At 35.4% G+C, this 12,882-nt stretch overlaps 1 protein-coding gene across 19 annotated transcripts in view; it reads right to left on the bottom strand.

Annotated features, from left to right (window-relative positions):
• TRPS1 (transcriptional repressor GATA binding 1) overlaps window positions 1–12,882 on the bottom strand; it is a 1,050,606-nt gene that overhangs the window by 207,753 nt on the left and 829,971 nt on the right. For 2 of the 19 annotated variants that reach the window (XM_079901876.1, XM_079901890.1), the window contains 2 exons: window positions 2,716–2,779; window positions 1,496–1,656 (listed from right to left, as the gene is read on the bottom strand). The exons of 14 other annotated variants lie outside the window; for them this stretch is intronic. In XM_079901876.1, the coding sequence (XP_079758002.1) occupies window positions 1,496–1,532 (37 nt within the window). In that variant the 5' untranslated portion in view covers window positions 1,533–1,656; window positions 2,716–2,779. Of the gene's footprint in view, window positions 1–1,495; window positions 1,657–2,715; window positions 2,780–9,617; window positions 9,667–12,882 lie in introns of those variants that run through there. 3 more of the 19 variants (XM_079901887.1, XM_079901888.1, XM_079901889.1) reach the window with 2 other exon arrangements.

Genomic DNA, 12,882 nt, shown 5'->3' with positions numbered 1-12,882 from the left:
TTTTCTCTTTTTTTGCAGTACGCGGGCCTCTCACTGTTGTGGCCTCTCCCGTTGCGGAGCACAGGCTCCGGACGTGCAGGCTCAGCGGCCATGGCTCACGGGCCCAGCCGCTCCGCGGCATGTGGGATCTTCCCGGACCGGGGCACGAACCCCTGTCCCCTGCATCGGCAGGCGGACTCTCAACCACTGTGCCACCAGGGAAGCCCTAATGTTTGCATTTTAATGTCTTATCTGTTGCTGTTGACATTTTAGACCTCTATTCCTCTGTCAGAACAGCCAGAACTTGGGAACTTGTACCAACACATGGAAGACTGGAGGGCAATTTTACTGGTGGTCAACAAAGGGAAAACTAAAAGGGAAAGAATAAAAGGGAAGCTTAAAAGAAATAAGTTACAGTCTAAAATATAAGAGTTTGAGTCAAAAATGTACTGTTTTAACTTGGCCTATAGAAAAGGAAATACTAGTTTATAGAGTATCAGTCATTCCTGCATACAAAAATGTGATGATTTGGTACCGCATTTCATGCATTTCCTTCCAGAATTTCCTGTTTGTTTGTTTTTCCACTGGATTTTAACATTGCCTCCATCATATAAATAAAATCTAACAGTGACGCACCAAGATGAAACAAATAAGGCTACACAGAAAAAATAAAAACCTATATGAAAGGCAGGATTCATGAAGAAAAAAGGATGAAATAATCCAATTCATTAAGATTATCCTTCCATTCAAATGAAAAGAAAACGGTTTATGCCCATATATTAAGGTCAAGGAGATGAGAAAAACAGCGACATCTTATACAGCAAGGGAACTAAGACAAAATACTTAGAAATGAACAGATATAAATATGTCAATAATTGAAAAAAATTAATGTATTTTCCAGAACAAAAAAGTTGGATCTTGCTGATTTATCATCATGAAGAATAGTAATGGGTCATAGTTTAAAAACTACTCAACCAACATCTATAGTGACTGAGAGAAAATATAATTTGATTAAATTATCATCCTTTCAAATTTCAGTTCATTCTTTCACCCAAGGACAGACCTTTACAAGCCATATGACTCACTGAATAGGGCCCTTAATAATATACATTGCAAAGAATGTTAAACTGCTAAAACTTCAAAGAAGTATCAGAGAGGTCATTTGGGTTTTATTTTTTTTTGTTCTGGGGGGAAGGGGCATGTTCTTTTTAGCTGCTTTTAAAAAAATCATGGTTAATTTAGTTGACTACACTTTGAAGTAGTTAGAGAAAAAATAATTTTTTACTGGAATTACATCGCTATAATTTTTCAGAATGACATATTATGTAAATATAAGCACATTCGCAATACTTCTAAGTGGAAGAAACTCCCCTAGCAACTCATAAGTTAGATACCGTAAGACCAGACCCACCCTCAAGTTATTATCTCTAAGACAAATAACAGATTGCATGACATTGTACTGTGTGCCAAAAACTTTTCCAGTTAACAATTTCACTTGAAAAAATAGATCACATACTTGTAAAATCATACCCAGCATTGACTTCATAAGGCATGTGGCTTTATAGTGCTTTTTTTACAATTATTAATTCTATTAGTCAACTAGCAGGAGGGTTAATGCAATTGTCTTAGAAGACGCTCAGAAGACACAGAAGACATTTTGAGAGCTGATCTGTACATCTGCAAAACAAAACAAAACATATTTTCCTTCCTAAATGATGTAAACAATTTTAATGGATCACACCTAAAACACATTAACATGCCAGCACCGCAAGCTGCTGGAAAGATACCTGATAAAAGCATGAGTAAATCTTGGGCAAGATTTTCTCCCTCCCCTGGGTTTTAATAAAGCAACAGGAGAAGGAGAAACATGATATAAAAGATTATAGAAGTCATTTTCACAGCAGACTGTGCTGCTGACAAAATTAGTTAACCTCGAACTCCCCCTGAACCTTAAGGTACACAATACTTACCTACTCTGGGGTGGGGATAAAACATCTTAATTAGTAATCATGGAGGGGGCCTGCTTCTGGAAAAGATACAAAGTGCACTTGCCTAACTGCACGGTCACAACTAAAGACATGGAGTGGTACCCATAACTAGTCTCCTCCAGACTCCCAGTACCAGTGTACATATACCACGAGGCTGAGAAAAGAGCTATTTCAATGCCATCGGGAATTTTGCATCAGATCTAACTCTTGCCTTACCAAGAGTTACAGAAACATTACATATTATAACATGTATTATCTTTTTAGCTATTTTTAAGTCATATTTTCACTCTTGATAAATAAGATTGTAAAGCTATGACTGAACCAGCATTCAACCATCCTCATATCATCTCTTTTTTTTAATCTGAATGAAATTATTGAGGCAGATACTGCATTAATGGTCATAATATAATTGAACAGATGTACTACATATATACACGTGTGTGTGTATGTATATATATATATATATATAAATATATATAATCACATCAATGAGCCTTACTCATGAGTTTTGCCAACTCTGTTTTAAACTTTTTCATTCTATTGTACAGCGATATCCCTCACACTGACTACCACAAAAGTTCAAAATGCCAGTTACAGAAGGTCCACTATAGACAACCATTTAGACAATGGGGCAAAAAATGAACGAAAAGTGAATTGGGCAAGGAGGAGCTGAAGAACCTAAATGAGTACTACAAGGCTCAAAAGTGCCAACTTCAGTGCTCTATTTAATTATGAGATAAAAACTGACCTGGGGGCTGGCTAGGGGACCAGAGGGTAACAGTGAGCATTCCCACATTCACATCATTTTCCACCTGTACAAACACATGAATGCATATTACGTGCCAAGATTGTTAAGCAGGTTCAAAACGTATTTAGCTTCCTAAAAATGCTCTAACTGTATTAATTTTTATTACTGAGATATAAGACATTCCATTTGCAAAAATCTCAATTTCTATTGTTATCTCCTCCTAAACTAAAACTTAAATCTGTAAGTTTTCTTTGCATTTTTGGTAGAAGAATTTATTAGAAAAAAGCAATAGCGTACTGCACTATTTCTGTGTTACAGTATCGCTAAGACAGGTTTACGCAGTGGAAACAATCAGCATTAGAGCTTAAAATATAATTCTGGTGACTATCATCTCACTGATTAAAATGCTTAAATATACTATTAAAAAAATTTTCTATAAATGACTGTGACTTATGTTCCCGAAATGGCACCTTCACAGCAAAAGGAATCTAAGTTTTCTATTATTATCCAGATATTTTAAACTATTATTTAGTTTTATTTCATCTATATAAATAAGTATGTATATAAATATGTATGTAGAAAAATATATACACACACATACATTTATGAAATACCTTGTTCAAATAACCTTGCCATAGATAATCAAATGAATTATTCCACCAAAGGAAACAACTATCGTAGTAATTTAAAAAGAGAGCTGAGATCACACAACCATCCAATGCAAATGAAGTTAAGAATTTATTTCCATTAGATGAGAAACTCCTTGAAGGTAAGAGATATAAACTCTTATGTTCTTTGTGGCATCTTGACCCGAAACACAGAAAAGAATCAAAACCTAAGAAGGTAGAAGGGTGCACAGATCACACATCCAGTTTCTGAACCTGATTCAGATCACCAGCTGATGTAATCAAGGGCAAGCCCTTATCCCTTCTCAGAGCCTCTCTTATCCGTATAATGAGGGAATTACAATAAATTATTTCTAACCTGCACTCTGCCTCTAAGATTCCATGATGGTTCGTTCTGGTTAATAGCTTAAGCACTTTAGTTTTACCTTAGAAAAGCTTTACCCAATTTTCTTGAAACATTACAAAATATTAAGCCATCAACAACTAAGGGTAGCATAAATACCACTGACACCTACCATTCACTGTTTTCCATTTTCTCCAACTTTCATTCATCCATTCAACACATGTATATCCAACAACAGCTATGTCTGAACACATCCAGCAAGAGGACTTCATTTTATTATTTGTCATCATTTTAAGAGAGGAAGGATATTTTTCAAAAGTAAAGAAAAAATTATAAGGAACTCCTCTTTCTAAAAAAAGCTGAAACTTTTGAGTACTTTTCCAAGCAATAATTTCAACTAGGTACACTTTCAACTGATACTTTCTCTCTCTCATGTATGTACATATACATATATGTGTGTGTGTGTGTGTGTATCGATATGCATACACACACACGTATATATAAACACACACATCTTTATATATATATATATATAAAACCTGAACAAGACTAAAAAGATAGGGAAGCAAGACTATGTAATCTGATCTCAATCTCTAATTCTGCTGAGTATGATTTTTATTATAAGTAGCAGCTCTTATCATCATAATATATAATACCAGATGACATTTTCTTATTGTTTTTCCAGATAATAAATCTTTCACGGGTTTAAAATCAAAGCTTTACACAAAAAGAAAAGATATCATAGTCTTCTCCTTAATATATGTTTCTTCCAGGCTTGTCTGTATCAACAGCCCAAGAGTACTGAGTTATTAATTACACATTTCATGTAGCTTTTATTTAAAAAATTAAAAAGAAAGAAAAAAGAAAAGCAAATTGTTTCTTTTGATCAAAAGTCCCCCACAAAGAATTTAAAGAATTAAGCAAGTGATAGCAAAATAAAAGGAAGGTCGAATCTTGGGCTCATGGCAAACTAGATAGCTTCCATATGAACAACATATAAAGTTCAGTTTTTAGAGAACATATGTGTTTGCTCATTGGTTTAGGGAAAAAAAAAAAACTTGAATCCTGTCTACTCCATATATACAGATCAAAATCAGATTGCTTAAGTGAACTATAAAATGCAAGAGAACACTGTTTATCCAATTCACAAACCCAAGAATTGTTGAAGGAGTTTAAATGTTTTCTGTTTCTTCAGATTCCAGGGCAATACTTCAATGGTAGATCGCTTTTTCTGTAAACTGCTTCAAACTTCATAAATCCAGTGTCAGATCCTGTTCTTTGCTATCCATGTCTATTTAATTTGCTCTCTCTGAATTGATTATTCCTGAATCTTTAAAGGTATTTCTGGACATCTTAAATCCTGTTGAGATTTAAATGTCATCACCTTCAAACAACTCCCATCAAATAAATCTCTTATTAATTCACATCAAATTAATCCATAATGATCACTTCTATTAACATATGCTTCAGAGCACAAAGCCCATTAACAGTCATCTGGACACTAGAACTAACCCGAGCCTTTCTGAGATAAAATGCACACTATTTAGATATCCGATTTCAAAGAATTTTGATTCTGGCCCAAACACATTTTATTAGGCTTTTATTTCATCATGCTATGCTCTCTGTATTTTAAATATCTCATTTCAAATGTACTAGTCTAGGTAAAAGGAGATAGTCTGGTAAATAAGTAATAATGTCATATTTGCCATAATGAGTATCCACGTATCCATATACATCTTAGAGAAAGAATTTCATTAAGTACTTACTCTTATAAAAAAATTACAAAAAAAATTTTGGGGGGTTGCCTTTAAGGACTTTATACTAGAAGTCTAAATGAAACTGTAGGATATATCTGAAAAAATGAAGCATCTGCCTACTTCACTAAATGGGATAACTAAAATAGAGCAAGTGTACATCATGGAAAATCAAAGAGAAAGGGCATTATTTTTCCCTTCATAACAGGTGAGAGGCAAATGTATTAAAGACTCTGATTTGAATAAGATTACAATTTCACTAAGCAAATTAAGAAACGTTACCATTCAATGCCCATACATAAGTCATTTTTCCTTTTGCATTCCTCTCCAAGAAAAAAAAAATAATTAAAATAATCTACAATGACAACGGTTGATTCAAACAGGCCAATCTGACTTTGCAAGTGTGCATGGGCCAGGCTCAACTTTATCCTTTCTTCTTTGTTAAACTGAGAATATTTCAACTGGTCCACGGGCAAAGAGCCAAACACAGCACTTAAATTCAAAAAGAATAGCGCATGGAAAAGTATACATGCAATTCTTTATCTTGATGGTTATGATGGGAATTGACATTTTATTTGTATGTAAATTAGATTTCTACTGATAACAAAAATAATGAGTGCTGTGCTCCATAGGAATGCCTTTGACTTTCTTCCCAGCATTTGCCCAAAAAAATCTTTGTATATTAAAGGTGATTTAATTTTAATATATCGATGGTGCTTTGTCTATTTTCCAATCTGTTATTCAATTGTAAAGAAAATCTCAATTATTCCCTCAATCCAGCTATGTGACTGGCTTACAGCTGTCTGTGTCCTTCCATAAGAAATCTGTGTCAATCACTGCCAATCCATTTGGTAAATTAACATACATGTACAGTATGGTGACTCTAACAGATGCATCCCGTGACAATTCAAAAAGAATGTTCACAGTCTTCAAAGCATTGTTTAAGTGTATTAGGCAAAGTTTTTGCTCCTTTTTTTAAGAGTGCCAAACTAGACACAAGATTAAAACAATCGCCATGAAGGATATTGAGAGCTTATACTGGTTTTATATATACACACATACATTTTTTAAACACACGTGTATCTATGTGTTAAATATAATATCTATCATAATATGATATTTAACAAATATCATATATAATACATAACATAATGCATACATGTATATGTGTGTGTGTGTGTATATATATATATATGTGTGTGTGTGTGTGTGTGTGTATATATGTGTGTGTGTGTGTGTGTGTGTGTGTATAAAATAGCCAAAGTGATGGGGAGCATAAATTTGTGCCACCATATTCAACAGTTTTTGCTTACAACTCTGGTAAGTAACTTGAAAACCACTAAGGTACCACTTGCTCATCCCTAAGGTACCAAAGGAAGCAGCTTAAAAGGTCTCATCCATCGGAGACCAATAGTCCAATGAGTACCTACCAGGTAAGGCACAAATATCACGAGGAATCAGCAAATGCATACAGGCAATGAAAGGAAATTAAGAGTAAGTTCAGAATGTTGCTCTCTATATAAGTTCCAAGAGGCCAGGGATCTTTATTTAGTTTAATTTTTTTGTTTAGATTCTTTTTTTTTTAACATCTTTATTGGAGTATAATTGCTTTACAATGGTGTGTTAGTTTCTGCTTTATAATAAAGTGAATCAGTTATACATATACATATGTTCCCATATCTCCGCCCACCCTCCCTATCCCACCCCTCTAGGTGGTCACAAAGCACCGAGCTGATCTCCGTGTGTAGTATGTATTTTTAAAAGTTCATTTAAGTTAGCAAACAGTACAAAGATATCTTTCACACTGTGTAATGAATACACACTAATGACATGAAATTTGGTTTAGACACCCCCCTAGTTATTGCTAAATGCCTAATGTAAGCAACTTAGCATCATTTTCCCTTCTGATAAAAGCAAAAAAACAAATTATACACACACAGGTTGGAATCATTTTTCTCTTTTGTTAAGTACACTGAAAATTTTCAAACAAAACTGGTCCTGTTTTAAATGGGAAATATTTTAAAACTGGAAAGCAACTTCTGATAGTAGAATAGGTTAAACCACTTTTTCCTGACTCCGAGGATGAGAAAAGTTTTACGTATGAAGGAAAAATAAAGTAAACACAGAATTCCTTCGTAATTTGGGTAGGTAACAGGCTTGGAGATCTTCAGCTGTAGGAACTTTTTTTGAATAAACCATTATTTCTGGACCCTGCCTATGCTCACCCCAAATTTAGCTAGGCTCTATCTGGAATTTTACTATGGTAACTAGTTAAGCACAGATGACAAGAAATTCAAGAATTTTCTCTACGTTCTTTCCATGATATTAGCGTCAAAAAGAGAAATGTAAGGAGGTTCCTTGGTCAAAATAAGTTTAATGGAAACTGCCTAATACTTTATACCCCTTCTTCATAGATCCACAGTGTGCATTAGCGATTACAGCTCTGAAAAGTCCTGGCAGTTATACAGTAGGGAGTCTGTTCAATTTGGATTGGAATTTCCCAATCTCATTTGGCTTTAAGTCACATTCTACCACTTACCAACAAAACTAATGTTCTGCTGAGCACAGTTGGAGATGCTGCTCTTCTTGCCTTATGCATATGTAATATTTTAAAATAGTAAATAAAAGCATAGGTAATGTTTTTAAACAAAATAAGTATTCTATCATTAATTTGGCAAGAAAACTAGGATGCTTTGATATGAAGTTGACAATTTTGAAGGGTTTTGTTTTGGTTTTTTTCCAGCATGGTTATCAACTCTAAAAGATCAGGATCTATTATCATGAAAGATCTAGATTCAGTATTTTAAAAGAATGTGTAATGGCAGGGGGTGAGTCATGCTAGAACATCAGCGGAAAAAAAGGCAGGAGATAAACATCAATGCACACTATGGTCTCCAATGTCCAAATCATATATGCATAAGCATGTATGGATATAAGCCCAGTGTTATCTCTGAGCTAAACAGTTTACACAGATATCATTGCATTAAAAAGTCCTATTTTTTCAGTTATTCTTTCTAATGCTGTCCACTATAGTTAATCAATTTAAAGCACTACCACCTTGTATAATAAATTTGTCTCAGTCTTTTATAATAACTTTAAATGTATCTGATTAAACTTAGGAACAGAAATATGGCAAGGAGTTTAAGGAACTATGGTGTGTGGAAAGCAGTCAGAAACTGACCCAGGACTGCACCGAGGGAACTTACAGCATCAGTAGTTCTCAACTGCTTGAAGATACTGGAGGGGCTACCCTGGTGGCGCAGTGGTTGGGAGTCCGCCTGCCGGTGCAGGGGACACGGGCTCGTGCCCCGGTCCGGGAAGATGCCACGTGCCGCGGAGCGGCTGGGCCCGTGAGCCATGGCCGCTGAGCCTGCGCGACCGGAGCCTGTTGCTCCGCAACGGGAGAGGCCACAGCAATGAGAGGCCCGCGTACCGCAAAAAAAAAAAAAAAGAGAGATACTGGAGAGAATACGTCTAGCCCACACGCTCCTCTCTGGTTATTAATAAATCCCATTCCCCCAAACTCAGCCTCTGCTTCCAGATTCATCTGTACCCATAATAAAGAATAGAACACCAGTGTCTGGACCACAGTCAGGAAACATGTGTCTTAGGACTGAGTCTGTGACTGCATCCTTTCTAGCATAGCTTAACGGAGTCTGGTTCGTGTTTCTGGGTGATGCAGAAGAGCAACGATATAGAGAGAGAGGGCGGCCTCCCTACCTCACCCTTCTCAGCTCTTGCTTCATGGGCTCTTGGATTTTGTTTTATTGCTATTGCTTTCCCCCACCCCCAAAGATGAAAACAAAAGATTAAAAATAAATTTAAAAATAGAAATAGGCTGGGTAGATGCCAAAGTAAATGTGAAACAGGGAATTTATTTGAAGTTAATTTTAAATGCAGAGTCAGACATAGTGGTGAGGCCACGGTAAGGGCCAAGTCTGAGAGGATGACCACATATTCAGGTTACTCGTGGACGCCACAGCACCTCCTCTACCATTCACCAAGCAAGAAAGAACGGCGGTATGATGCATATAAGTGGGGCTCTAGAATCAGTGAGGGCAGAAATTAGCTCACTCATTAAATATTTTGTATAGCTAATCTACTCAATCTTCACATTTAAGTTCAATACAAACTTAAGAATCTATCGAAACACACGTACACAGACATACCCACACACACCTTTAGAAAAGACTTTCACCACCTGCACCCCAATTAGTAATTTCTTTTCTCCATCAATCTTGTTGTGGACACCTGTCACAACAGAGTAAAGGAAAAAAATATATATTTATATAATTCCAGATTCAGGTGTTTTACAAATAATTCCTTCAAAATCTTACTGAATTTTGAAAGAAGTCAAAATTCAGAACTAGACTTTTATAGGTTCACAATCGTGAATGTTAATGTATATCATAACCTAAATTTTTAGTGAATATCAAAAATTTCCTATGGTATTGTTACCGTGAGCCAGACACTATGCCAAGAATGTATTATCTCATTTGATTTTCATTTTTAACAACAACTCTTTAAGTAAGATAATATTATTATCCACATTTTACAGATGTAGCAACTAAGATTTAGAAAAGTTAGATCAACTTGCCGAGGTCACAGACCTAGCACATGGAAGAGTTAGGTCTGAAGGAGTCTAGGGCCAAGATTGGTTTACCACTGCATTTCTCACAAACTCCCTAATGTTTTTATGAACTACAGTTAAGCAATGCATTCATCGATATAAAAGTGATAGCACTTTAAGAAACTTACAAGAGAATAAAACCTACCAGACACCATTTTACAAAGATTACCATCAAATGTACTTGATGTACTTGCTTGGCTCTATATTTGTGTCAAGCAAATATACCATCTTCCCAATATTCTCATGGACTACTGGGTTATCCTAATGTTTGAATTTTCCTCCTAACACCTAGCACATCACTAAGGTTATGAAATTATTGAAGTCCCTAAATGGATTCACTTCTACAAAGTCTTTACAATTCCTCTGAGCAAAAGTTGAGTCTTTTCTACCATCATCTGTGGCGACGTATGCACACCTCCTTTTTAAGTGCTTGCAACGCACAATGTAATTATGAGTTTATGCTTTAGGCTACCTCCCTAGACTGTGAAGTCCTCCAGACCAGAAAATACCATCATTAATATTATTAATGTCAATTCAAAGTAGTAATATATATCCATTCATGTATGTGACTACTTAATAAAAATTGATAAAAAATGAATTTATATATTTAAATATCTATATGTTATCAACGATTCTCAGAGGCTACAACACACTTCATCCTTAACAGTGACACACTATGATAATGATTATTAGAGGGAAACGTAGTAGCATAATGGGGCTAGGGACATACAAGTTTTTTAAAAGTTCAATGCTACTAACATGGTCCTCCCCACTGAGACAAGCCTACTACCCAGAGTAGACACTCACAAAAGTTCTTATTGTATAGATGGATGTTAGCACACTTAGAAATCTTTGCTTAGTGTTTATCTTTTCGAGGAAGGCCTGAATCTCTGGACATTAGATAGTCTCGCAAAAATAAAAACTAGAATATTGCTACAGTTGTCTCATTAACGTAATTAATAGCAAATCAAATCAAGACATACAGAGACTCAAAGTATTAATTTTGACATTATTTAAGCTGAACAAAAATCAAATATCATAGTTCTGGATCCACAGTCATAGAGCAATAAATGCATAAGTTGTGAGAAATAAGAATTATTAAATTTGTTTTTTGAAACTGTGACTCACACAACTATGTTGGTTTGATTCGGGTCCTATATATGTCTACATAAATTTACATACTGAAAATATTTGTGAACTGAATTACATAAAGGAAGGTTCATTAAAAATTAAGCACACTTTATATAGTAATAATTCTATAATAATGTTACTATAGTCAGTAAAATGAATTTTACAAGTTCATATATCTGCATGATTATTTCTATTCTATATGTGAATATCATGGTATTTAATGTATTTACTATATATATTAATATTTACTATAACTACATGCATTTATATATATAATTTTATTTACAAATTTTTCACCACGTATCCTCTAACATTCCAAAATTCAAAATATTCTGTACTAATAGCATAATATATAAAAATAAATAAATGTCTGTCTTTTAAAGGAACAGACTGGAACATAAAAGAATACAGCAAAGTCTAAAACGTCTGGATCAGACTCCTAGCAACTTAAAGCATCTGGACTGACATAAAGCCAGAAGTTCAATTTAAAAATGTGTGCATGCACACAACTGCACGCACGTGCACGCGCGCACACACACACACACACACACATTCACAAGAATGCTCACAACATCATTATTTGAACTGTCAAAACTGGAAACAACTCAAGTGTTCATCAACAGAACAGGTTTAAAAGTTGCAACATACAATGGAATGTGTGGTCATACAATAGAATATTATGCTGCAATAAAAATAAATAAATTACATACTACAACATGGATGAATTTCACAAACGGGATGTTGACTGAGAAGTCAGACATAAAAGAATGCATACTTTTAATGCATTACGAATGCTGTGCTTTAACTCACGCAAAGCCTCAAAACAAGCAAAACCAATCTGAAGTGTGAGCGGTCAGGAGAGTGATTAACTCCTGTGGGAAGGAAAGGAACAGAAGAGGAGGGGGCACAACAACTGGGCTTGGAGGGCACTAGCGATGTCTCTGTTGACATGAGAGATAGTTACACAAGTGTATTTATTTTGTAATAACTCACTGAAGTACAGACTTATGATTTATGCATTTTTCAGATAAAAAGTTAAAGTGTGTGTGTGGTTTTTCAGTGAAATAGCAATTGCTCTGCAGGGACCACGGAGTACATAATACATTGAGAGGAATCCTGTCAGCTGATATTTTTTATGGGCAAATCAAGCCAACCAATGGAGTGGAATGTCGTCATTGACCATTCAAGCCAAGTTGCAGGGCACAAAGAGCCCAGATGTGCCAAGTAGGCAACAAAGTAGTAGAAGAAAGAACAAAAGAGAAACGAAGGGAGAAGAACCTAAAGAGTTCTGGGCAAAAGAGATTTGAACGGGTGAAAGGTTTAAAAAGAGGTCAGAGGTAAAAACAGGAGCAAAAAGCAACAGACACCCTAAGAAAGGAAAAGATAATATCGAAGGAAACAGGAGAGCGATCTTGGGCTTGGACTCTGGTTGTAGTGGAGGGGTGTCAGAAAGGTGCAAAGCGAAGACACATATCTGTAGTTGTTAAGTGTATCATTAGGACACACGACACGCATAAGACCACAGAGACAGGCTAAGGAAAGGTGGAAGAGAACAAATATTTGTTGAGTAACTATTACGTACCAGCCATTTGCTTCTTGGCTCACATAATTTTCTCATTTAGTCCTCACTGAAACCTGCGAGGAATCTATTCGCCCTATTTTAACAAACAGGAAAACTGGAAT

This window comes from Stenella coeruleoalba (genome assembly GCF_951394435.1).
Source record: "Stenella coeruleoalba genome assembly, chromosome: 17".
Classification (NCBI taxonomy): Eukaryota; Metazoa; Chordata; class Mammalia; order Artiodactyla; family Delphinidae; genus Stenella; species Stenella coeruleoalba.
This window is presented reverse-complemented; position numbering and strand designations above follow the sequence as displayed.